Consider the following 27,056-nt stretch of genomic DNA (forward strand, 5'->3'; position numbering starts at 1 on the left):
GAGTCTGTGATACAACATATCGGCCGTAATATTGGTGCTGATCTGTTATCAAGGAGTCTGTGATACAACATATCGGCTGTAATATTGGTGCTGATCTGTTATCTGGGAGTCTGTAATACAACATATCGGCTGTAATATTTGTCCTGATCTGTTTTCGGGGAGTCTGTGATACAACATATCGGCTGTAATATTGGTGCTGATCTGTCATCAGGGAGTCTGTGATACAACATATCGGCTGTAATGTTGGTGCTGATCTGTTATCTTGGAGTCTGTAATACAACATATCGGCTGTAAAATTGGTGCTGATCGGTTATCGGGGAGTCTGTGATACAACATATCGGCTGTAATATTGGTGCTGATCTGTTATCCGGGAGTCTGTGATACAACATATCGGCTGTAATATTGGTGCTGATCTGTTATCGGGGAGTCTGTGATACAATATATCAGCTGTAATATTGGTGCTGATCTGTTATCGGGGATTCTGTGATACAACATATCAGCTGTAATATTGGTGCTGATCTGTTATTAGGGAGTCTGTGATACAACATATCGGCTGTAATATTGCAGCTGATCTGTTATCGGGGAGTCTGTGATACAATATATCAGCTGTAATATTGGTGCTGATCTGTTATCGGGGATTCTGTGATACAACATATCAGCTGTAATATTGGTGCTGATCTGTTATCAGGGAGTCTGTGATACAAAATATCGGCTGTAATATTGGTGCTGATCTGTTATCGGGGAGTCTGTGATACAACATATCAGCTGTAATATTGGTGCTGATCTGTTATCAGGGAGTCTGTGATACAAAATATCGGCTGTAATATTGGTGCTGATCTGTTATCAGGGAGTCTGTGATACAACATATCGGCTGTAATATTGGTGCTGATCTGTTATCAGGGAGTCTGTGATACAAAATATCGGCTGTAATATTGCAGCTGATCTGTTATCGGGGAGTCTGTGATACAATATATCAGCTATAATATTGGTGCTGATCTGTTATCAGGGAGTCTGTGATACAAAATATCGGCTGTAATATTGGTGCTGATCTGTTATCGGGGAGTCTGTGATACAACATATCAGCTGTAATATTGGTGCTGATCTGTTATCAGGGAGTCTGTGATACAAAATATCGGCTGTAATATTGGTGCTGATCTGTTATCAGGGAGTCTGTGATACAACATATCGGCTGTAATATTGGTGCTGATCTGTTATCAGGGAGTCTGTGATACAAAATATCGGCTGTAATATTGGTGCTGATCTGTTATCAGGGAGTCTGTGATACAACATATCAGCTGTAATATTGGTGCTGATCTGTTATCAGGGAGTCTGTGATACAAAATATCGGCTGTAATATTGGTGCTGATCTGTTATCGGGGAGTCTGTGATACAACATATCAGCTGTAATATTGGTGCTGATCTGTTATCAGGGAGTCTGTGATACAAAATATCGGCTGTAATATTGGTGCTGATCTGTTATCAGGGAGTCTGTGATACAACATATCGGCTGTAATATTGGTGCTGATCTGTTATCAGGGAGTCTGTGATACAAAATATCGGCTGTAATATTGGTGCTGATCTGTTATCAGGGAGTCTGTGATACAACATATCAGCTGTAATATTGGTGCTGATCTGTTATCAGGGAGTCTGTGATACAAAATATCGGCTGTAATATTGGTGCTGATCTGTTATCGGGGATTCTGTGATACAACATATCGGCTGTAATATTGGTGCTGCTCTGTTATTAGGGAGTCTGTGATACAACATATCGGCCGTAATATTGGTGCTGCTCTGTTATTAGGGAGTCTGTGATACAACATATCGGCCGTAATATTGGTGCTGATCTGTTATTAGGGAGTCTGTGATACAACATATCGGCCGTAATATTGGTGCTGATCTGTTATCAAGGAGTCTGTGATACAACATATCGGCTGTAATATTTGTCCTGATCTGTTTTCGGGGAGTCTGTGATACAACATATCGGCTGTAATGTTGGTGCTGATCTGTTATCTTGGAGTCTGTAATACAACATATCGGCTGTAATATTGGTGCTGATCTGTTATCGGGGATTCTGTGATACAACATATCGGCTGTAATATTGGTGCTGATCTGTTATTAGGGAGTCTGTGATACAACATATCGGCCGTAATATTGGTGCTGATCTGTTATCAAGGAGTCTGTGATACAACATATCAGCTGTAATATTGGTGCTGATCTGTCATCAGGGAGTCTGTGATACAACATATCGGCTGTAATGTTGGTGCTGATCTGTTATCTTGGAGTCTGTAATACAACATATCGGCTGTAAAATTGGTGCTGATCGGTTATCGGGGAGTCTGTGATACAACATATCGGCTGTAAAATTGGTGCTGATCAGTTATCGGGGAGTCTGTGATACAACATATCGGCTGTAATATTGGTGCTGATCTGTTATCTTGGAGTCTGTAATACAACATATCGGCTGTAAAATTGGTGCTGATCGGTTATCGGGGAGTCTGTGATACAACATATCGGCTGTAATATTGGTGCTGATCTGTTATCCGGGAGTCTGTGATACAACATATCGGCTGTAATATTGGTGCTGATCTGTTATCGGGGATTCTGTGATACAACATATCAGCTGTAATATTGCAGCTGATCTGTTATCGGGGAGTCTGTGATACAATATATCAGCTGTAATATTGGTGCTGATCTGTTATCGGGGATTCTGTGATACAACATATCAGCTGTAATATTGGTGCTGATCTGTTATCAGGGAGTCTGTGATACAAAATATCGGCTGTAATATTGGTGCTGATCTGTTATCGGGGAGTCTGTGATACAACATATCAGCTGTAATATTGGTGCTGATCTGTTATCAGGGAGTCTGTGATACAAAATATCGGCTGTAATATTGGTGCTGATCTGTTATCGGGGAGTCTGTGATACAACATATCGGCTGTAATATTGGTGCTGATCTGTTATTAGGGAGTCTGTGATACAACATATCGGCTGTAATATTGGTGCTGATCTGTTATCGGGGATTCTGTGATACAACATATCGGCTGTAATATTGGTGCTGATCTGTTATTAGGGAGTCTGTGATACAACATATCGGCCGTAATATTGGTGCTGCTCTGTTATTAGGGAGTCTGTGATACAACATATCGGCCGTAATATTGGTGCTGATCTGTTATTAGGGAGTCTGTGATACAACATATCGGCCGTAATATTGGTGCTGATCTGTTATCAAGGAGTCTGTGATACAACATATCGGCTGTAATATTGGTGCTGATCTGTTATCAAGGAGTCTGTAATACAACATATCGGCTGTAATATTTGTCCTGATCTGTTTTCGGGGAGTCTGTGATACAACATATCAGCTGTAATATTGGTGCTGATCTGTTATCTTGGAGTCTGTAATACAACATATCGGCTGTAAAATTGGTGCTGATCGGTTATCGGGGAGTCTGTGATACAACATATCGGCTGTAAAATTGGTGCTGATCAGTTATCGGGGAGTCTGTGATACAACATATCGACTGTAATATTGGTGCTGATCTGTTATCTTGGAGTCTGTAATACAACATATCGGCTGTAAAATTGGTGCTGATCGGTTATCGGGGAGTCTGTGATACAACATATCGGCTGTAATATTGGTGCTGATCTGTTATCCGGGAGTCTGTGATACAACATATCGGCTGTAATATTGGTGCTGATCTGTTATCGGGGATTCTGTGATACAACATATCAGCTGTAATATTGCAGCTGATCTGTTATCGGGGAGTCTGTGATACAATATATCAGCTGTAATATTGGTGCTGATCTGTTATCGGGGATTCTGTGATACAACATATCAGCTGTAATATTGGTGCTGATCTGTTATCAGGGGGTCTGTGATACAACATATCGGCTGTAATATTGGTGCTGATCTGTTATCAGGGAGTCTGTGATACAACATATCGGCTGTAATATTGGTGCTGATCTGTTATCAGGGAGTCTGTGATACAAAATATCGGCTGTAATATTGCAGCTGATCTGTTATCGGGGAGTCTGTGATACAATATATCAGCTGTAATATTGGTGCTGATCTGTTATCGGGGATTCTGTGATACAACATATCAGCTGTAATATTGCAGCTGATCTGTTATCGGGGAGTCTGTGATACAATATATCAGCTGTAATATTGGTGCTGATCTGTTATCGGGGATTCTGTGATACAACATATCAGCTGTAATATTGGTGCTGATCTGTTATCAGGGAGTCTGTGATACAAAATATCGGCTGTAATATTGGTGCTGATCTGTTATCAGGGAGTCTGTGATACAACATATCGGCTGTAATATTGGTGCTGATCTGTTATCAGAGAGTCTGTGATACAACATATCGGCTGTAATATTGGTGCTGATCTGTTATCGGGGAGTCTGTGATACAACATATCGGCTGTAATATTGATGCTGATCTGTTTTCGGGGAGTCTGATACAACATATCGGCTGTAATATTGGTGCTGATCTGTTATCAAGAAGTTTGTAATACAACATATCGGCTGTAATATTGGTGCTGATCTGTTATCAGAGAGTCTGTGATACAGCATATCGGCTGTAATATTGGTGCTGATCTGTTTTCGGGGAGTCTGATACAACATATCGGCTGTAGTATTGGTGCTGATCTGTTATCAAGAAGTTTGTAATACAACATATCGGCTGTAATATTGGTGCTGATCTGTTATCAGAGAGTCTGTGATACAACATATCGGCTGTAATATTGGTGCTGATCTGTTATCAGGGAGTCTGTGATACAACATATCGGCTGTAATATTGATGCTGATCTGTTTTCGGGGAGTCTGATACAACATATCGGCTGTAATATTGGTGCTGATCTGTTATCAGGGAGTCTGTGATACAAAATATCGGCTGTAATATTGGTGCTGATCTGTTATCAGGGAGTCTGTGATACAACATATCAGCTGTAATATTGGTGCTGATCTGTTATCAGGGAGTCTGTGATACAAAATATCGGCTGTAATATTGCAGCTGATCTGTTATCGGGGAGTCTGTGATACAACATATCGGCTGTAATATTGGTGCTGATCTGTTATCGGGGATTCTGTGATACAACATATCAGCTGTAATATTGGTGCTGATCTGTTATCAGGGAGTCTGTGATACAAAATATCGGCTGTAATATTGGTGCTGATCTGTTATCAGGGAGTCTGTGATACAACATATCGGCTGTAATTTTGGTGCTCATCTGTTATCTTGGAGTCTGTGATACAACATATCGGCTGTAATATTGGTGCTGATCTGTTTTCGGGGAGTCTGTGATACAACATATCGGCTGTAATATTGGTGCTGATCTGTTATCTTGGAGTCTGTGATACAACATATCGGCTGTAATATTGGTGCTGATCTTTTATCGGGGAGTCTGTGATGCAACATATCGGCTGTAATATTGGTGCTGATCTGTTATTAGAGAGTCTGTGATACAACATATCGGCTGTAATATTGGTGCTGATCTGTTTTCGGGGAGTCTGATACAACATATCGGCTGTAATATTGGTGCTGATCTGTTATCAAGAAGTTTGTAATACAACATATCGGCTGTAATATTGGTGCTGATCTGTTATCAGAGAGTCTGTGATACAACATATCAGCTGTAATATTGGTGCTGATCTGTTATCGGGGAGTCTGTGATACAACATATCGGCTGTAATATTGATGCTGATCTGTTTTCGGGGAGTCTGATACAACATATCGGCTGTAATATTGGTGCTGATCTGTTATCAGGGAGTCTGTGATACAAAATATCGGCTGTAATATTGGTGCTGATCTGTTATCAGGGAGTCTGTGATACAACATATCAGCTGTAATATTGGTGCTGATCTGTTATCAGGGAGTCTGTGATACAAAATATCGGCTGTAATATTGCAGCTGATCTGTTATCGGGGAGTCTGTGATACAATATATCAGCTGTAATATTGGTGCTGATCTGTTATCAGGGAGTCTGTGATACAAAATATCGGCTGTAATATTGGTAATCTGTTATCAGGGAGCCTGTGCTACAACGTATCTGCTGTAATATTAGTGCTGATCTGTTATCAGGGATTCTCTGACACAACATATCGACTGTAATATTGGTGCTGATCTGTTATCAAGGAGTCTGTGATACAACATATCTGCTGTAATATTTGTGCTGATCTGTTATCAGTGAGTCTGTGCTGCAACGTATCTGCTGTAATATTAGTGCTGATCTGTTATCAGGGAGTCTCTGACACAACATATCGACTGTAATATTGGTGCTGATCTGTTATCGGGGAGTCTGTGATACAACATATCAGCTGTAATATTGGTGCTGATCTGTTATCGGGGAGTCTGTGATACAACATATCGGCTGTAATATTGATGCTGATCTGTTTTCGGGGAGTCTGATACAACATATCGGCTGTAATATTGGTGCTGATCTGTTATCAGGGAGTCTGTGATACAAAATATCGGCTGTAATATTGGTGCTGATCTGTTATCAGGGAGTCTGTGATACAACATATCAGCTGTAATATTGGTGCTGATCTGTTATCAGGGAGTCTGTGATACAAAATATCGGCTGTAATATTGCAGCTGATCTGTTATCGGGGAGTCTGTGATACAATATATCAGCTGTAATATTGGTGCTGATCAGTTATCAGGGAGTCTGTGATACAAAATATCGGCTGTAATATTGGTAATCTGTTATCAGGGAGCCTGTGCTACAACGTATCTGCTGTAATATTAGTGCTGATCTGTTATCAGGGATTCTCTGACACAACATATCGACTGTAATATTGGTGCTGATCTGTTATCAAGGAGTCTGTGATACAACATATCTGCTGTAATATTTGTGCTGATCTGTTATCAGTGAGTCTGTGCTGCAACGTATCTGCTGTAATATTAGTGCTGATCTGTTATCAGGGAGTCTCTGACACAACATATCGACTGTAATATTGGTGCTGATCTGTTATCGGGGAGTCTGTGATACAACATATCGACTGTAATATTTGTGCTGATCTGTTATCAGGGAGTCTGTGATACAACATATCGGCTGTAATATTGCAAATGATCTGTTATCGGGGAGTCTGTGATACAACATATCGACTGTAATATTGTTGCTGATCTGTTATCGTGGAGTCTGTGATACAACATATCGGCTGTAATATTGCAAATGATCTGTTATCAGGGAGTCTGTGCTACAACATATCGGCTGTAATATTGGTGCTGATCTGTTATCAAGGAGTCTGTGATACAACATATCGGCTGTAATATTGGTGCTGATCTGTTATCGGGGAGTCTGTGATACAACATATCGGCTGTAATATTGGTGCTGATCTGTTATCGGGGAGTCTGTGATACAACATATCGGCTGTAATATTGGTGCTGATCTGTTATCGGGGAGTCTGTGATACAACATATCGGCTGTAATATTGGTGCTGATCTGTTATCCGGGAGACTGTAATACAACATATCGGCTGTAATATTGGTGCTGATCTGTTATCAGGGAGTCTGTGATACAACATATCGGCTGTAATATTGGTGCTGATCTGTTGTCGGGGAGTTTGTGATACAACATATCGATATCGGCTGTAATATTGGTGCTGATCTGTTATCAGGGAGTCTGTGATACTACATATCGGCTGTAATATTGGTGCTGATCTGTTGTCAGGGAGTCTGTGATACAACATATCGGCCGTAATATTGGTGCTGATCTGTTATCGGGGAGTCTGTGATACAGCATATCGGCTGTAATATTGGTGCTGATCTATTATCAAGTAGTCTGTGATACAACATATCGGCTGTAATATTGGTGCTGATCTGTTATCGGGGAGTCTGTGATACAGCATATCGGCCGTAATATTGGTGCTGATCTGTTATCAAGTAGTCTGTGATACAACATATCGGCTGTAATCTTGGTGCTGATCTGTTATCTTGGAGTCTGTGCTACAACGTATCGGCTGTAATATTGGTGCTGGTCTGTTATCAAGGAGTCTGTAATACAACATATCGGCTGTAATATTGGTGCTGATCTGTTATCCGGGAGACTGTAATACAACATATCGGCTGTAATATTGCTGCTGATCTGTTATCGGGGAGTCTGTGATGCAACATATCGGCTGTAATATTGGCGCTGATCTGTCATCTGGGAGTCTGTAATACAACATATCGGCTGTATTATTGGCGCTGATCTGTCATCTGGGAGTCTGTAATACAACATATCGGCTGTAATATTGGTGCTGATCTGTCATCTGGGAGTCTGTAATACAACATATCGGCTGTAATATTGGCGCTGATCTGTCATCTGGGAGTCTGTGATACAACATATCGGCTGTAATATTGGTGCTGATCTGTTTTCGTGAGTCTGTGATACAACATATCGGCTGTATTATTGGCGCTGATCTGTCATCTGGGAGTCTGTGCTACAACATATCGGCTGTAATATTGGTGCTGATCTGTTTTCGGGAGTCTGTGATACAACATATCGGCTGTATTATTGGCGCTAATCTGTCATCGGGGAGTCTGTGATACAACATATCGGCTGTAATATTGGTGCTGATCTGTCATCTGGGAGTCTGTGCTACAACATATCGGCTGTAATATTGCTGCTGATCGGTTATCGGGGAGTCTGTGATACAACATATCGGCTGTAAAATTGGTGCTGATCTGTTATCGGGGAGTCTGTGATACAACATATCGGCTGTAATATTGGTGCTGATTTGTTATGGGGGAGTCTGTGATGCAACATATCAGCTGTAATATTTGTGCTGATCTGTTATCAAGAAGTTTATGATATAACATATCAGCTGTAATATTGGTGCTGATCTGTTATCCGGGAGTCTGTGATACAACATATCGGCTGTAATATTGGTGCTGATTTGTTATTGGGGAGTCTGTGATGCAACATATCGGCTGTAATATTGGTGCTGATCTGTTATCAAGAAGTTTATGATATAACATATCAGCTGTAATATTGGTGCTGATCTGTTATCCGGGAGTCTGTGATACAACATATGAGCTGTAATATTGATGCTGATCTGTTTTCGGGGAGTCTGTGATACAACATATCGGCTGTAATATTGGTGCTGATCTGTTATTTGGGAGTCTGTGATACAACATATCGGCTGTAATATTGCTGCTGATCTGTTATTTGGGAGTCTGTGATACAACATATCGGCTGTAATATTGGTGCTGATCTGTTATTAGGGAGTCTGTGATACAACATATCGGCTGTAATATTGCTGCTGATCTGTTATTTGGGAGTCTGTGATACAACATATCAGCTGTAATATTGGTGCTGCTCTTTTATTAGGGAGTCTGTGATACAACATATCAGCTGTAATATTGATGCTGATCTGTTTTCATGGAGTCTGTGATACAACATGTCGGCTGTAATATTGGTCCTGATCTGTCTTCAGGGAGTTTGTGATACAACATATTGACTGTAATATTGCTGCTGATCTGTTATCAGGGAGTCTATGATACAACATATCGGCTGTAATATTGGTGCTGATCTGTTTTCGGGGAGTCTGTGATACAACATATCGGCTGTAATATTGCTGCTGATCTGTTATCAGGGAGTCTGTGATACAACATATAGGCTGTAATCTTGGTGCTGATCTGTTATCTTGGAGTCTGTGCTACAACGTATCGGCTGTAATATTGGTGCTGGTCTGTTATCAAGGAGTCTGTAATACAACATATCGGCTGTAATATTGGTGCTTATCTGTCATCTGGGAGTCTGTGATACAACATATCGGCTGTAATATTGGTGCTGATCTGTCGTCGGGGAGTCTGTGCTACAACGTATCGGCTGTAATATTGGTGCTGGTCTGTTATCAAGGAGTCTGTAATACAACATATCGGCTGTAATATTGGTGCTGATCTGTCATCGGGGAGTCTGTGATACAACATATCGGCTGTAATATTGGTGATGATCTGTTATCTTGGAGTCTGTGCTACAACGTATCGGCTGTAATATTGGTGCTGGTCTGTTATCAAGGAGTCTGTGATACAACATATCGGCTGTAATATTGGTGCTGATCTGTTGTCGGGGAGTCTGTGATACAACATATCGGCTGTAATATTGGTGATGATCTGTTATCAAGGAGTCTGTGATACAACATATCGGCTGTAATATTAGTGCTGATCTGTTTTCGGGGAGTCTGTGATACAACATATCGGCTGTAATATTGGTGATGATCTGTTATCTTGGAGTCTGTGCTACAACGTATCGGCTGTAATATTGGTGCTGATCTGTTATCAAGGAGTCTGTGATACAACATATCGGCTGTAATATTAGTGCTGATCTGTTTTCGGGGAGTCTGTGATACAACATATCGGCTGTAATATTGGTGATGATCTGTTATCTTGGAGTCTGTGCTACAACGTATCGGCTGTAATATTGGTGCTGATCTGTTATCAAGGAGTCTGTGATACAACATATCGGCTGTAATATTGGTGCTGATCTGTTATCGTGGAGTCTGTGTTACAACATATCGGCTGTAATATTGCAAATGATCTGTTATCTTGGAGTCTGTGCTACAACGTATCGGCTGTAATATTGGTGCTGATCTGTTATCAAGGAGTCTGTGATACAACATATCGGCTGTAATATTGGTGCTGATCTGTCATCTGGGAGTCTGTGATACAACATATCGGCCGTAATATTGGTGCTGATCTGTTATCTTGGAGTCTGTTCTACAACGTATCGGCTGTAATATTGGTGCTGGTCTGTTATCAAGGAGTCTGTAATACAACATATCGGCTGTAATATTGGTGCTGATCTGTCATCTGGGAGTCTGTGATACAACATATCGGCTGTAATCTTGGTGCTGATCTGTTATCTTGGAGTCTGTGCTACAACGTATCGGCTGTAATATTGGTGCTGGTCTGTTATCAAGGAGTCTGTAATACAACATATCGGCTGTAATATTGGTGCTGATCTGTCATCTGGGAGTCTGTGATACAACATATCGGCCGTAATATTGGTGCTGATCTGTTGTCGGGGAGTCTGTGATACAACATTTCGGCCGTAATATTGGTGCTGATCTGTTGTCGGGGAGTCTGTGATACAACATTTCGGCCGTAATATTGGTGCTGATCTGTTATCAGAGAGTCTGTGATACAACATATCGGCTGTAATATTGGTGCTGATCTGTTATCCGGGAGACTGTAATACAACATATCGGCTGTAATATTTGTCCTGATCTGTTTTCGGGGAGTCTGTGATACAACATATCGGCTGTAATATTGGTGCTGATCTGTCATCTGGGAGTCTGTGATGCAACATATCGGCTGTAATATTGGCGCTGATCTGTCATCTGGGAGTCTGTGATACAACATATCGGCTGTAATATTGGTGCTGAACTGTCATCTGGGAGTCTGTGCTACAACATATCGGCTGTAATATTTGTCCTGATCTCTTTTCGGGGAATCTGTGATACAACATATCGGCTGTAATATTGGTGCTGATCTGTTTTCGTGAGTCTGTGATACAACATATCGGCTGTATTATTGGCGCTGATCTGTCATCTGGGAGTCTGTGCTACAACATATCGGCTGTAATATTGGTGCTGATCTGTTTTCGGGAGTCTGTGATACAACATATCGGCTGTAATATTGGTGCTGATCTGTCATCTGGGAGTCTGTGCTACAACATATCGGCTGTAATATTGGTGCTGATCTGTTTTCGGGAGTCTGTGATACAACATATCGGCTGTATTATTGGCGCTGATCTGTCATCTGGGAGTCTGTGCTACAACATATCGGCTGTAATATTGGTGCTGATCTGTTTTCGGGAGTCTGTGATACAACATATCGGCTGTAATATTGGCGCTAATCTGTCATCGGGGAGTCTGTGATACAACATATCGGCTGTAATATTGGTGCTGATCTGTTATCCGGGAGTCTGTGATACAACATATCGGCTGTAATTTTGGTGCTAATCTGTTATCTTGGAGTCTGATACAATATATCGGCTGTAATATTGGTGCTGATTTGTTATCGGGGAGTCTGTGATACAACATATCGGCTGTAATATTGGTGCTGAGCTGTTATCAAGAAGTTTATGATATAACATATCAGCTGTAATATTGGTGCTGCTCTGTTATTAGGGAGTCTGTGATACAACATATCGGCTGTAATATTGATGCTGATCTGTTTTCGGGGAGTCTATGATACAACATATCGGCTGTAATATTAGTGCTGATCTGTTTTCGGGGAGTCTGTGATACAACATATCGGCTGTAATAAGCAAACTGATTAAACTGATTAAATTTACTGATGACACAAAGCTAGGAGGGATAGCTAATACTAGAGAAGAGAGAGAGAGGATTCAAAAAGATTTAAATAAACTGGAGAAGTGGGCAGCAACTAACAGAATGGTTTTTAACAGGGAGAAATGCAAAGTACTACATCTGGGCAATAAAAATGAAAAAAGCATATATAGAATGGGAGGAATAGGGCTAAGTGACAGCACATGTGAAAAAGACTTGGGTATACTAATAGATCACAGATTGAATATGAGTCAACAGTGTGATGTAGCAGCAAAAAAGGCAAATGCAATTCTAGGATGTATTAACAGAAGCATACAGTCTAGATCACGTGAAGTCATTATCTCCCTCTACTCCTCTTTGGTCAGACCTCATCTGGAATATTGTGTCCAGTTTTGGGCACCACATTTTAAAAAAGACATCAACAAACTGGAGCAAGTTCAAAAAAGAGCGACCAGAATGGTGACCGGTCTGCAAACCCTGTCTTATGAGGAAAGGTTGCAGGATTTGGGAATGTTTAGTTTGCAAAAGAGAAGACTGAGAGGAGACTTAATAGCTGTCTACAAATATCTAAAGGGCTGTCACATTGTAGAAGGATCAACTTTATTCTCATTTGCACAAGGAAAGACTAGAAGCAATGGGATGAAACTGAATGGGAGGAGACACAGATTAGATATTAGAAAAAACTTTTTGACAGTTAGAGTGATCAATGAGTGTAACAGGCTGCCACGAGAAGTGGTGAGTTCTCCTTCAATGGAAGTCTTCAAACAGAGGCTGGACAGACATCTGACTGGGATGATTTAGCGAATCCTGCTTTGAGCAGGGGGTTGGACCAGATGGCCCAGGAGGTCCCTTCCAACTCTACGATTCTATGATTCTATGATTCTAATATTAGTGCTGATCTGTTTTCGGGTAGTCTGTGATACAACATATCGGCTGTAATATTGGTGCTGATCTGTCTTCGGGGAGTCTGTGATACAACATATCGGCTGTAATATTGGTGCTGATGTGTCATCAGGGAGTTTGTGCTACAACGTATCGGCTGTAATATTGGTGCTGATCTGTCTTCGGGGAGTCTGTGATACAACATATCAGCTGTAATATTGGTGCTGATGTGTCATCAGGGAGTTTGTGCTACAACGTATCGGCTGTAATATTGGTGCTGATCTGTTATCGGGGATTCTGTGATACAACATATCGGCTGTAATATTGGTGCCTATCTGTTTTCGGGAGGGAGTCTGTGATACAACATATCGGCTGTAATATTGGTGCTGATCTGTCTTCGGGGAGTCTGTGATACAACATATCGGCTGTAATATTGGTGCTGATGTGTCATCAGGGAGTTTGTGCTACAACGTATCGGCTGTAATATTGGTGCTGATCTGTTATCGGGGATTCTGTGATACAACATATCGGCTGTAATATTGGTGCCTATCTGTTTTCGGGAGGGAGTCTGTGATACAACATATCGGCTGTAATATTGGTGCTGATCAGTTATCAGGGAGTCTGTGATACAACATATCGGCTGTAATATTGGTGCTGATCAGTTATCAGGGAGTCTGTGATACAACATATCGGCTGTAATATTGGTGCTGATCTGTTATCAGGGAGTCTGTGATACAACATATCGGCTGTAATATTGGTGCTGATCAGTTATCAGGGAGTCTGTGATACAACATATCGGCTGTAATATTGGTGCTGATCTGTTATCGGGGAGTCTGTGATACAACATATCGGCTGTAATATTGGTGCTAATCTGTTATCAGGGAGTCTGTGATACAACATATCGGCTGTAATATTGGTGCTGATCTGTTATCTAGAAGTTTGTGAGACAACATACGGCTGTAATATTGGTGCTGATCTGTTTTTGGGGAGTCTGCTACAACGTATCTGCTGTAATATTAGTGCTGATCTGTTATCAGGGTGTCTCTGACACAACATATCTGCTGTAATATTTGTGCTGATCTGTTATCAGGGAGTCTCTGACACAACATATCGACTGTAATATTGGTGCTGATCTGTTATCGGGGAGTCTGTGATACAACATATCGACTGTAATATTTGTGCTGATCTGTTATCAGGGAGTCTGTGATACAACATATCGACTGTAATAATGTTGCTGATCTGTTATCGGGGAGTCTGTGATACAACATATCGGCTGTAATATTGGTGCTGATCTGTTGTCAGGGAGTCTGTGATACAACATATCGATATCGGCTGTAATATTGGTGCTGATCTGTTATCAGGGAGTCTGTGATACTACATATCGGCTCTAATATTGGTGCTGATCTGTTGTCAGGGAGTCTGTGATACAACATATCGGCCGTAATATTGGTGCTGATCTGTTATCGGGGAGTCTGTGATACAGCATATCGGCCGTAATATTGGTGCTGATCTGTTATCCGGGAGTCTGTGATACAACATATCGGCTGTAATATTGGTGCTGATCTGTTATCAAGTAGTCTGTGATACAACATATCGGCTGTAATATTGGTGCTGATCTGTTTTCGGGGAGTCTGTGATACAACATATCGGCTGTAATATTGGTGCTGATCTGTTTTCGGGGAGTCTGTAATACAACATATCGGCTGCAATGTTGGTGCTGATCGGTTATCGGGGAGTCTGTGATACAACATATCGGCTGTAATATTTGTGCTGATCTGTTATCAGGGAGTCTGTGATACATCATATCGGCTGTAATATTGGTGCTGATCTGTTATCAGGGAGTCTGTGATACAACATATCAGCTGTAATATTGGTGCTGATCTGTTATCAAGAAGTTTATGATACAACATATCAGCTGTAATATTGGTGCTGATCTGTTATCGGGGAGTCTGTGATAAAACGTATTGGCTGTAATATTGGTGCTGATCTGTTATCAGGGAGTCTGTGATACAACATATCGGCTGTAATATTGATGCTGATCTGTTTTCGGGGAGTCTGATACAACATATCGGCTGTAATATTGGTGCTGATCTGTTATCAGGGAGTCTGTGCTACAACATATCGGCTGTAATATTGGTGCTGATCTGTTATTAGGGAGTCTGTGCTACAACATATCGGCTGTAATATTGGTGCTGATCTGTTATCAGGGATTCTGTGATACAACATATCGGCTGTAATATTGGTGCTGATATGTTATCAGGGATTCTGTGATAAAACGTATCGGCTGTAATATTGGTGCTGATATGTTATTAAGGAGTCTGTGATACAACATATCAGCTGTAATATTGGTGCTGATCTGTTTTCAGGGATTCTGTGATACAACATATCGGCTGTAATATTGGTGCTGATCTGTTATCAAGCAGTTTGTGATACAAAATATCGGCTGTAATATTGGTGCTGATCTGTTATCCGGGAGTCTGTGATACAACATACGGCTGTAATATTGGTGCTGATCTGTTTTCGGGAGGGAGTCTGTGATACAACATATCGGCTGTAATATTGGTGCTGATCTGTTATCGGGAGTCTGTGATACAACATATCGGCTGTAATATTGGTGCTGATCTGTTTTCGGGAGTCTGTGATACAACATATCGGCTGTAATGTTGGTGCTGATCTGTTATCGGGGAGTCTGTGATACAACATATCGGCTGTAATATTGGTGCTGATCTGTTTTCGGGAGTCTGTGATACAACATATCAGCTGTAATGTTGGTGCTGATCTGTTATCTTGGAGTCTGTAATAAATATCGGCTGTAAAATTGGTGCTGATCGATTATCGGGGAGTCTGTGATACAACATATCGGCTGTAATATTGGTGCTGATCTGTTATCTAGAAGTTTGTGAGACAACATACGGCTGTAATATTGGTGCTGATCTGTTTTTGGGGAGTCTGTGATACAACGTATCGGCTGTAATATTTATGCTGATCTGTTATCAAGGAGTCTGTGCTGCAATGTATCTGCTGTAATATTGGTGCTGATCTGTTATCAGGGAGTCTGTGATACAACATATCGGCCGTAATATTGCAAATGATCTGTTATCGGGGAGTCTGTGATACAACATATCGACTGTAATAATGTTGCTGATCTGTTGTCAGGGAGTCTGTGATACAACATATCGGCCGTAATATTGGTGCTGATCTGTTATCAGGGAGTCTCTGACACAACATATCGACTGTAATATTGGTGCTGATCTGTTATCGGGGAGTCTGTGATACAACATATCGGCCGTAATATTGCAAATGATCTGTTATCGGGGAGTCTGTGATACAACATATCGACTGTAATAATGTTGCTGATCTGTTATCAGGGAGTCTGTGATACAACATATCGACTGTAATAATGTTGCTGATCTGTTTTCAGGGAGTCTGTGATACAACATATCGGCCGTAATATTGGTGCTGATCTGTTGTCAGGGAGTCTGTGATACTACATATCGGCTGTAATATTGGTGCTGATCTGTTGTCAGGGAGTCTGTGATACAACATATCGATATCGGCTGTAATATTGGTGCTGATCTGTTGTCAGGGAGTCTGTGATACAACATATCGGCCGTAATATTGGTGCTGATCTGTTATCGGGGAGTCTGTGATACAGCATATCGGCCGTAATATTGGTGCTGATCTGTTATCAAGTAGTCTGTGATACAACATATCGGCTGTAATATTGGTGCTGATCTGTTATCCGGGAGACTGTAATACAACATATCGGCTGTAATATTTGTCCTTATCTGTTTTCGGGGAGTCTGTGATGCAACATATCGGCTGTAATATTGGTGCTGATCTGTTTTCGGGAGTCTGTGATACAACATATCGGCTGTATTATTGGCGCTGATCTGTCATCTGGGAGTCTGTGATACAACATATCGGCTGTAATATTGGTGCTGATCTGTTTTCGGGAGTCTGTGATACAACATATCGGCTGTATTATTGGCGCTGATCTGTCATCTGGGAGTCTGTGCTACAACATATCGGCTGTAATATTGGTGCTGATCTGTTATCTGGGAGTCTGTGATACAACATATCGGCTGAACAGGAGAAGTGCCAGAAGACTGGAGAAGAGCAAATGTTGTTTCTATCTTCAAAAAGGGGAAGAAGGTGGACCCAGGCAACTATAGGCCGGTGAGTCTGACTTCTATACCAGGAAAGATCTTTGAACAAATTATTAAACAACATGTATGTCAATACCTGGATAAGAATGAAGTGATTAAACCGAGTCAGCATGGGTTTGTAACTAATAAGTCATGTCAGACTAACTTAATTTCCTTCTATGACGGTATCACTGATTGGGTGGATCAAGGAAATGCTGTAGATATAGTATATCTTGACTTCAGCAAAGCATTTGACAAAGTATCTCATACAATCCTTATTGAAAAAATGACTAAGTATGGAATGGACAAGGCATCTGTTAGGTGGATTCATAACTGTCTTAGTGATCGGACTCATAGAGTGGTCGTAAATGGCTGCACATCCAGTTGGAAGAATGTCTCAAGTGGGGTACCACAGGGCTCTGTCCTCGGCCCTGTATTGTTCAACATCTTTATCAACTATTTAGATGAAGGAATTGAGGGTAAACTGATTAAATTTGCTGATGACACAAAGCTAGGAGGGATAGCTAATACTAAAGAAGAGAGAGAGAGGATTCAAAAAGATATAAATAAACTGGAGAAGTGGGCAGCAACTAACAGAATGGTTTTTAACAGGGAGAAATGCAAAGTACTACATCTGGGCAATAAAAATGAAAAAAGCATATATAGAATGGGAGGAATAGGGCTAAGTGACAGCACATGTGAAAAAGACTTGGGTATACTAATAGATCACAGACTGTATATGAGTCAACAGTGTGATGCAGCAGCAAAAAAGGCAAATGCAATTCTAGGATGTATTAATAGAAGCATACAGTCTAGATCACGTGAAGTCATTATTTCCCTCTACTCCTCTTTGTTCAGACCTCATCTGGAATATTGTGTCCAGTTCTGGGCACCACATTTTAAAAAAGACATCAACATACTGGAGCAAGTTCAGAAAAGAGCGACCAGAATGGTGACCGGTCTGCAAACCCTGTCTTATGAGGAAAGGTTGCAGGATTTGGGAATGTTTAGTTTGCAAAAGAGAAGACTGAGAGGAGACTTAATAGCTGTCTACAAATATCTAAAGGGCTGTCACATTGTAGAAGGATCAACTTTATTCTCATTTGCACAAGGAAAGACTAGAAGCAATGGGATGAAACTGAATGGGAGGAGACACAGATTAGATATTAGAAAAAACTTTTTGACAGAGTGATCAATGAGTGGATCAAGCTGCCACGAGAAGTGGTGAGTTCTCCTTCAATGGAAGTCTTCAAACAGAGGCTGGACAGACATCTGACTGGGATGATTGAGCGAATCCTGCTTTGAGCAGGGGGTTGGACCAGATGGCCCAGGAGGTCCCTTCCAACTCTACGATTCTATGATTCTCGGTATCCAAGTTCCCGCAACGTCTGCTAGTCCTTGGTAGTGCTTTATAGCACAGGTACCTCCTGCTTAGTAACCGTGTTCCAGGACCATCAGCTGGTCCACGGTTGTGCCATTGGCTCTTGTTCCTTCTGCTGCCCATCTGAGTTCCAGTACCATCAGCTGGTTCTCGGCAGTTTCTCAGCCTTCTTGTACCTTCTGTTACTTTTCAAAGTTCACGCTTGTGGAAATGGTTTTTGGTTCTGACTCTGGATCTCCCTGATGATGACCCTGAAGACGACGACCCTGAAGACCACACCGAAGAAGACCAAAAAGATGACCCTGAAGAAGATGACCAAGAGGACAAAGAACATGAAGACAACCACCAAGATGCAGAACAACAAGAGACAGAAGACCAAGAAGCAGAAGAACAAAAAGCAGAAGGACCAAAAGCAGAAGAACATTAAGCATAAGACTAAAAATCAGAGCAAAAGATATTATCTAAATTATAAGCAGAAGAAGACTAAGCAGTGTATGGGGGTGAGTCCGTTCCTCCTCGTGGTGCCCCTGGAAAATGCCTGCTTGCTGCAGGCCAAACTGAACACAGACAAATCCTGTTGTAAATATTTTGTTACAGGCAGAACGGAAGGTGTAATCTTCAAACTTTTATAGATAACAACTACAGGAATGCCTGTCACAAATAAGAATATGATGAAGAAGAATAGAAAGAAGATGAAGAAGAAGAAGAATAGGAAGAATAGGAAGAAGATGAATAAGAAGAATATGAAGAATGTACAAAAAAAGAATAATAGGAAGAAGATGAAGAATGTAAAAAAAAAAGAATAATAGTAAGAAGGTGAAGAAGAAGTTGATGAAAAAGATGCTGCTGCTGAGGATGATGAAGGAGAAAGTGTTGGAGAAGTAAAAAAGAAGGTGAAGAGCATGGAAGTAGTGAAACGTACATATCTAACAAAATATACAAAAGGTTAACATAGTCAATATCTTTGTAACTCCGAACATCTTTAAAAAAAAAGAAAAATTATTCCTGCTATTCCATTTGATTGGGCTAAACCTCTATGCCTTTAATGTCTCCTCCGCCTCCCCCAATACATTCTACATTATTCTTAGTTGTTTTTCGTCATGTAGAATTAACCTACAAGGAAAGAAAGGGTTTATTTTAATTCCGATATTTCTGTCCCATTGACTTGAATGGGGCTTCCGGTATCGGAATCGGCGATACTGATACTTTTTGGGGTATCGGTCCGATCCAATCCGATATTTCCCGATATCGGAAGGTATCGCTCAACACTAATAGCCATATAAATATAAAAAAAATGGTGTGGGCTCCCGTGCGATTTTCTGCACCAGAGGGGGAAAGCCGACGACCGGGGGCAAATATCTGTAGCCTGTGAAGGGGGTAATGCCCATGGCCCCTTCCCAGGCTATGAATATCAGCCCACAACTGTCTGCATAGCCTTTGCTGGCTATTAAAATAGGGGGACCTCAAAAAAAGAATGATGTGGGGTCCCCCTATATTTTATAGCCAGAAAGGCTAGGCAGACAGCTGCGGGCTAATATTCATAGCCTAGGAAGTGGCCATGGATATTGCCCCCCCGGCTCCAAATACCAGCCCGCAGCTGCCCCAGAAATGGCGCATCTATAAGATGCTCCAATTCTGGCACTTAGCCCCTCTCTTCCCACTCCCGTGTAGCGGTGGGATATGGGGTAATAAGGGATTAATGTCACCTTGCTATTGGAAGATGACATTAAGCCCGGTTAATAATGGAGAGGCGTCAATAATACACCGATCCATTATTAATCTTATATTAATAAAGGGTTAAAAAACACACATAAGAATAAAGTATTTTAATGAAATAAAACATGACACAGTTTTCATATTTTTATTGCACGCTCGGATCCAAGCGACGCCCTCGTCTCCTAGAAAAAATAAAAAAATAAACCAACTGTATACTCCCTGTCCAACGCAGTCCAAATAATAACATGGGTCCCACGACGATCTCCCCTATAGAACAGTGACATCACCAGATGTGACTGCTCTATGGGGCCTCCCAGTGATGAACTGACAGGAGTCAATGCCTCCTGCAGTCCATCACTGAGGTTACCTGAGTTCAGAGTCTCACTTTACAGCACTGCTGCATGAGAATTAGGGTTACGGGAACTCTTTCCCGGCGGAGGGATTCACAATGGAGGATTACCCCCGCCTGTCATTTCAGTGCAGGAGCCCCTGGAGAGCGGTCGCATTAGCTGAAGCTGCTGTTCTCCACGTGAGAGCGTCGTGGGACCCTCGTTATTAATGGACTACAGCGGAGAGGTGAGTATAGGTTTGTTTATTATTTTATGTTTATTACAGGAGATTGATGGCTTCGGGGAATTAGGTGTGTGCGGTGAGTATGTACTCTGTTATGTGTTGTATGTTCTGTATGTTGTATGTTCTGTATGTAATGTATGTGTTTTTCTTTTTACATGCAACACATTAGCCGGTTGATGGGACTACTACTGTCCCATCATTGGCTAATGTGTCACTCACCGTCAGGGTAGCGGGCATCGCCCGCTGGGACTTGTAGTCCCATCGGACGATGCCTGCATACACACACATATATATATACATACACACACACCACAGAGCCCCCTGCTGAGGCCCGATCACCCCCGCACACACCCCCGACAGCCGGATGAGACCGTAGACCCCCGCACACACCCCCGGACAGCCCGATGAGCCCCGCAGACCCCATACACACACATAGCCCGCACACACATACACGCCCAGTCACCGCCCACACACCATACATGCACAGTCACCACCCACACTTCGCCCACACTCTCCCCCCCCTCCCGATCTGCAGAGTTTCATCCACAGCAAAACCACAGATCTTTTTGAGACCTGCAGTTTTGCTGTGTATCAATGCAAGTCACTGGGTGCAGAAACACTGCAGAACCGCCCAAAGAATTGACATGCGGCGGAAATAAACCCGCAGCTAATCTGCACAGATATTTCCGCAGCATGTGCACAGCGTTTTTCAAATTCCATTGACTTTAATGGTACTGTACAATGCAGCAGAATCTGCTGCGGACCCGCAGGGCCAAATCCGCTGTGGATCCGCAGAAGAATCCGCAAAGTGTGCACACACCCAAAAGGTTATACAGTGTCTGGTTGCATCTGTGCAGTGAAACCGTTATACAGTGTGTGGTTCTATCTGTACAGTGAAAAGGCTACACACTGGTTGCATCTGTGCAATTAAGAGGTTACATAGTCTCTGGTTGTATGTGTGCAGTGAAGAAGTTATAAAGTGTCTGTTTGTATCCACGCAGTGAAGACGTTACATATTGTCTGGTTCTATCTGTGCAGTGAAGACTAGGTTACAAAGTGTTTGGTTGTATCTGCAGTGAAGTTACATAGTGCCTGGTTTTATCTGAAGGGAAGAGTTTACATAGTCTTGTAGTTTCTGTGCAGTGAAGATGTTGCACACTGGTTGTATCTGTGCAGTGTAGAAGTTACATCTCGTCTGGTTGTATAATATAATAAATTTTATTTCTATAGCGCCGACATATTCCGCAGCACTTTACATTTCAGAGGGGACTTGTACAGACAATAGACATTACAGCATAACAATAATCACATAGATTATAACACATACCAAGAGGAATGAGGGCCCTGCTCGCAAGCTTACAGTCTATGAGGAAAGAGGTAGACCTGAAAGGTGGGTGGTAACAGTTGCGCTGATTGTATGGACCAGCCATAATGTTAAGTGTGTGACAGTACAGACACAGAGGGCTGATGGATGCATAAAACATGTGGGAACATGATGCAGGGAACCTGGTTATGGTAAAACTTTTGGCTGTGTCACACAGGGATAGATTAGGTTAATGTGTTGAGGCGATAGGCCAGTCTGAATAAATGCGTTTTCAGGGCACGCTTAAAATAGTGGGGATTGGGGACTAATCGTATTGACCTGGGAAGTGCATTCCAAAGAATTGGCGCAGCACGTGTAAAGTCTTGGAGACGGGAGTGGGAGATTCTGATTATTGAAGATGCTAACCTCAGGTCATCAGCAGAACGGAGGGCGCGGGTAGGATGGTATACTGAAACAAGGGAGGAGATGTAGGGTGGTGCTGAGCCATGGAGGGCTTTGTGGGTTAGGGTAATAAGTTTATACTGAATTCTGGAGTGGATGAGTAGCCAGTGTAATGACTGGCACAAGGAAAAGGCATCAGTGTAACGATTGGTGAGGAATATGATCCTGGCTGCAGCATTCAAGACACATTGGATGGGGGAAAGTTTGGTATACATGCTGTGAAGACATTACAAAGTGTCTGGTTATATCTGTGCAGTGAAGATGTACACACTGGTTGTATGTGTGTGTGTAGTGAAGAGGTTACATAGTGTCTGGTTGTATCTGCAGTGAAGATGTTACACACTGGTTGTATCTGTGCAGTGAAGACATTACACACTGGTTGTATCTTGTAGAGATACAAGGTCGGCTGCTCTCGTCCACTGGCCCAGCTGTATTTAGACTGCATGGACCAGGGCTCATACCACTGAACGCCCGCGCTCTCTCCCTCTGGGTACAATACTACTCAGACAACAGAGGGTGAGGGTAAAACAGTGTGACAATAATTTATTGAGCCACCAACAAACAATAGCGTACAGAACAGTCTCAGCAAATACCCAAGATGGTGCAATTTACAGAGCTCACCCTTCCGCTGACTTGTCAGGATTAGAGCTGTTTCCAGTGGCTCTCTGCTTTTGGAGGGCCCCCACAGTGAGGAGTTAATGACAAGCCTCGGAAGCTGACAGTTGATGTATGAGGCCAGGTGACCTGATTGTCCCAACCTGGATTCTCTAAACGTCTTTGAGGGTTCAGTGATGGTCAGTGAGGCCGCTCTGTGTTGTTTCAGTTGGAGCCATGATGCCATGACTTCTGTAATGTAGAGTCTCTCTAGATGTCTTAATTAATTTCTTTTAATTTTTTTTATTTTTTTCATTTATCTCATTTTCCTTTTTTTCCTTTTTCTTTTTCATTTCATCACCAATTCTTTATTTGCCTCTCTGTAGGTAATACCAATCATTGTAGAACTAATGCATGTTCTACCAATTATTATTTTTATTCCCTATTTTTATTACATTTTTTATTTATTTTTTATCACTTTTTTGATTCCTCAATTTTCAGCTGCAACATCATTTTCCTTTGTCCATATTTACTTATCCATACCCCTGTGTTATACACCAAGCATTTCCCACATACATCTTAATTAGCATATGAAGTGTGTATTCACAAACACTGGTCTGTCCTCTGCACTCTCCTCCTCTAGCGCGTTCCCAACCCCAATGCCAACACATGATGCCTTACGATCTATTTACCCACTGCAGTCAGGTGACTGCATTGCGCGCACACATTGCGGCATGAGCTCCAGACCTCGCTCTGACATTAGAGCGGCCACTTCCAGCGTCCCGATACTGGAAGTGCAGCTCCCAGCGCTTATTTAGACTGGTGAAATTGCACTAATTTCAATAAAGTGTATCGTATACACAGCCTACTTCTTCTGCTGCACCACACAGCAACTTCCTTTTATGAGCACAGTGGTGTAATCCATGAGGCTCTTCCCTTTCCCTTGGCGTCATGCCTCACAGGAGCAACTCCATTCTAGACACGATGGAGATAGATGTGGCCTGTGCCTTCCGAGCACTGATACTCTGAAGGCTATGGCCCTGATTGTAGCTCGCAGTGACTGGGACGTCGCAGCCGGTGAGTTTTGCAGGGTGGCTTTCGAGGTAAATGTGTCTCCGCCCCATGTGCGCTAACAACATGGGCCGTGTGGAGTGAGTGTGGCTATGTGGAGTGAGCATGGCTTGATACACACACACACTGAGCTTTATATATATATAGATTGATTTTGCGTAAATGCACAAAAAATCTTTTTCTTTATTGTGGTGTATTTACATGAATTAAATCAATTACGGTACTTTGCTTATGACTGAGAGTGATTTAACTTCTATACCTTTGATTGTGGATATGTCCAGTTCAGCTAGCAACTCCTGTTCTCTTCAAACTGTGTTATCCTCCTTTCTACTCTTTGGCTGAATCTGTCTGTGTTCTCTGAATACAGGCAGATCCTCCTTTTTTTTCAACTTTTCATTTAGGCATTCCACCACAGACTTGGGGGAAGATGGAAGGAGGCCATCCATCATGTAATGGGGTGTTCAAACAACATGCATATAGTGTCCTTCATAAGCAGGGCACCAATGGGTCATCAACATCCTTGTTCTAAGTTTTTGCCCTGTTTCCCCTATATACAGGCCAACAGCTGGACATTTGGTACATATAATTAAGTATACCCCATTAGTTAGTTGTGATGCAGCTGAACGTACCTGGGATCCTGTAGTCCTGATGTGAGTTGGGGATCTTTATCTTGTCTGTGGTCATTATAAATACACAGGTTTTACATTTTTTCTGGCTGCAGAGAAAGGTTCCTGTAGCTGTTGGAGAGGACAGGTGCTGCTGACAGTGACATAAGGTAAAAAAAGTATCAACCACTGAGGACTTTCAATACTTAATATTTTTCTACTGGCTAACACGATACAAAGATATATTTCCTGTATCACTTGTGTAAAGAGGAATTCATAATAAAAGTTTACCAATCAGCGGTGGTGTTGTGCCACCGGGTCAGACCCTTAGGGTTAGGTTTTATTGGCAGATAATGGATTATATATTTTCTGGTTGCAACAGTGCGGTGAAACGATTACTTGTTTAATCAGTGCAGTGAAGCGAGTTCTCTACGGACTAGTTACGGTATATTTGATGTGGACATTGTACATTTAATTTTGTCATCCCTCTGATAGAATATGAAAGATTTGGATGTTATGTAGCCTTATAATCAAGAGATATGACACTAAGCCTTTTGTTCACAGACAGATTACACTGGATCTACATTCAACTCTCGTAGAAGGAACAGTTATCACAACAGTTCTTACTCCCAGGTATCAAATGGTGAGTTTCTGTCTGTATTTAGTAACACTCTCTCTCTCTCTCGTATCTTCTTTTTTTAAATCTCTTTTCATTCCTTTCACCCATCTCTCACTTCCATCTTTCTAACTCTTTTCTATCTCTGTTAATCCCTCTCACCATCTCTCACATCCATCTTTCTAACTTTTTCCCATCTCTTTATCCCTCTCACCCATCTCTCACTTCCATTTTTCTAACTTTCCCATCTCCCTTTATCCCTCTCACCTCCATCTTTCTCTTTCCCATCCCTCTTTATCTTTCTCACCCATCTCTCACTTCCATCTTTCCAACTCTTTCCCATTTCTCTTTATCCCTCTCATCCATCTCTCACTTACATCTTTCCCTTTCACATCTCTCTTTATCCCTCTGTCCCATTGCTCACTTCCATATTTCTCTTTCCCATCCCTCTTTTTCCATCTCACCCATCTCTCACTTCCATCTTTCTAACTTCCCATCTCTCTTAATCCCTTTCACCATCTCTCACTTCCATCTTTCTAACTCTTTCCCATCTCTCTTTATTCCTCACCCATCTCTCACTTCCATCTTTCTTTTTCCCATCCCTCTTTATCCCTGCCACCCATCTCTCTTTTCCATCTTTATAACTCCTTCACATCTCTCTTTATCCTTCTCACCCCTATCTCACTTCCATCTTTCTCTTTCCTACCTCTGTTTATAACTCTCACCCATCTCTCACTTCCATCTTTCTAAAACTTTTCCATCTCTCTTTATCCCTCTCGCCCATCTCTCACTTCCATATTTCGCTTTCCTATCCCTCTCACACATGAAATGAGAGCATTTCCATCTTTCTAACTCTTTCCAATCTCTATTCAAATGAGCTTTATTGGCAGGACTAAGTACTTGTTAGCATTGCCAAAGCAAATGGTAAAAATAGGGGGATGGGGGGTAGGGGGGCATATAGGAGTCCATGACATATCATGCTCTTAGTCGGGAGATAGGGACATGTCCGGGGTGGGGTATAGGAGTCCATGACCAATCAGTCTCCTCTTAGTCTGGAGATAGGGACATGTCCAGGTTGGGGTATAGAAGTCCATGACATCTGCCTCCTCTTAGGCTGGTTTCAGACTAGCGCATTTTACATGCAGCGCACGGCGCCGCTAAGCCCCGCCCCCTGCCGCCCTGTCCGGTCATTTCCTCCTACTATCGCATACGGCTGCATGCGATCTGGTCATACAAGCGGTGGATACCGCGTTTTGATCTACATACCCCAACCGACCTCCACAAGCTTTAGGGGATACCACTACATTGATTACACCGCTTATCTTGTGCTCCCTCTCAGCTACAGTCCTGGATGGACCTATGGTTCAAGAGCACTTAGTTTTTCATATCAAACGCCTATTTTATATGGCCAAGCATCTCACAATGTG

The 27,056-nt window shown here is 42.0% G+C and overlaps 1 protein-coding gene across 1 annotated transcript in view; it reads left to right on the forward strand.

Moving 5' to 3' along the window:
- The window catches only part of MYOD1 (myogenic differentiation 1), a 75,275-nt gene that overhangs the window by 4,326 nt on the left and 43,893 nt on the right, over positions 1 to 27,056 (forward strand). Inside the window, exon 2 of the mRNA XM_073564685.1 lies at positions 25,578 to 25,656. Coding sequence (XP_073420786.1) covers positions 25,578 to 25,656 — 79 coding nt within the window. The remainder of the gene's footprint in view (positions 1 to 25,577; positions 25,657 to 27,056) is intronic.

The sequence above is a fragment of the Dendrobates tinctorius genome, unplaced genomic scaffold (genome assembly GCF_039654945.1).
Source record: "Dendrobates tinctorius isolate UK_male_01 unplaced genomic scaffold, ASM3965494v1 ptg000473l, whole genome shotgun sequence".
NCBI classification, from domain to species: Eukaryota; Metazoa; Chordata; class Amphibia; order Anura; family Dendrobatidae; genus Dendrobates; species Dendrobates tinctorius.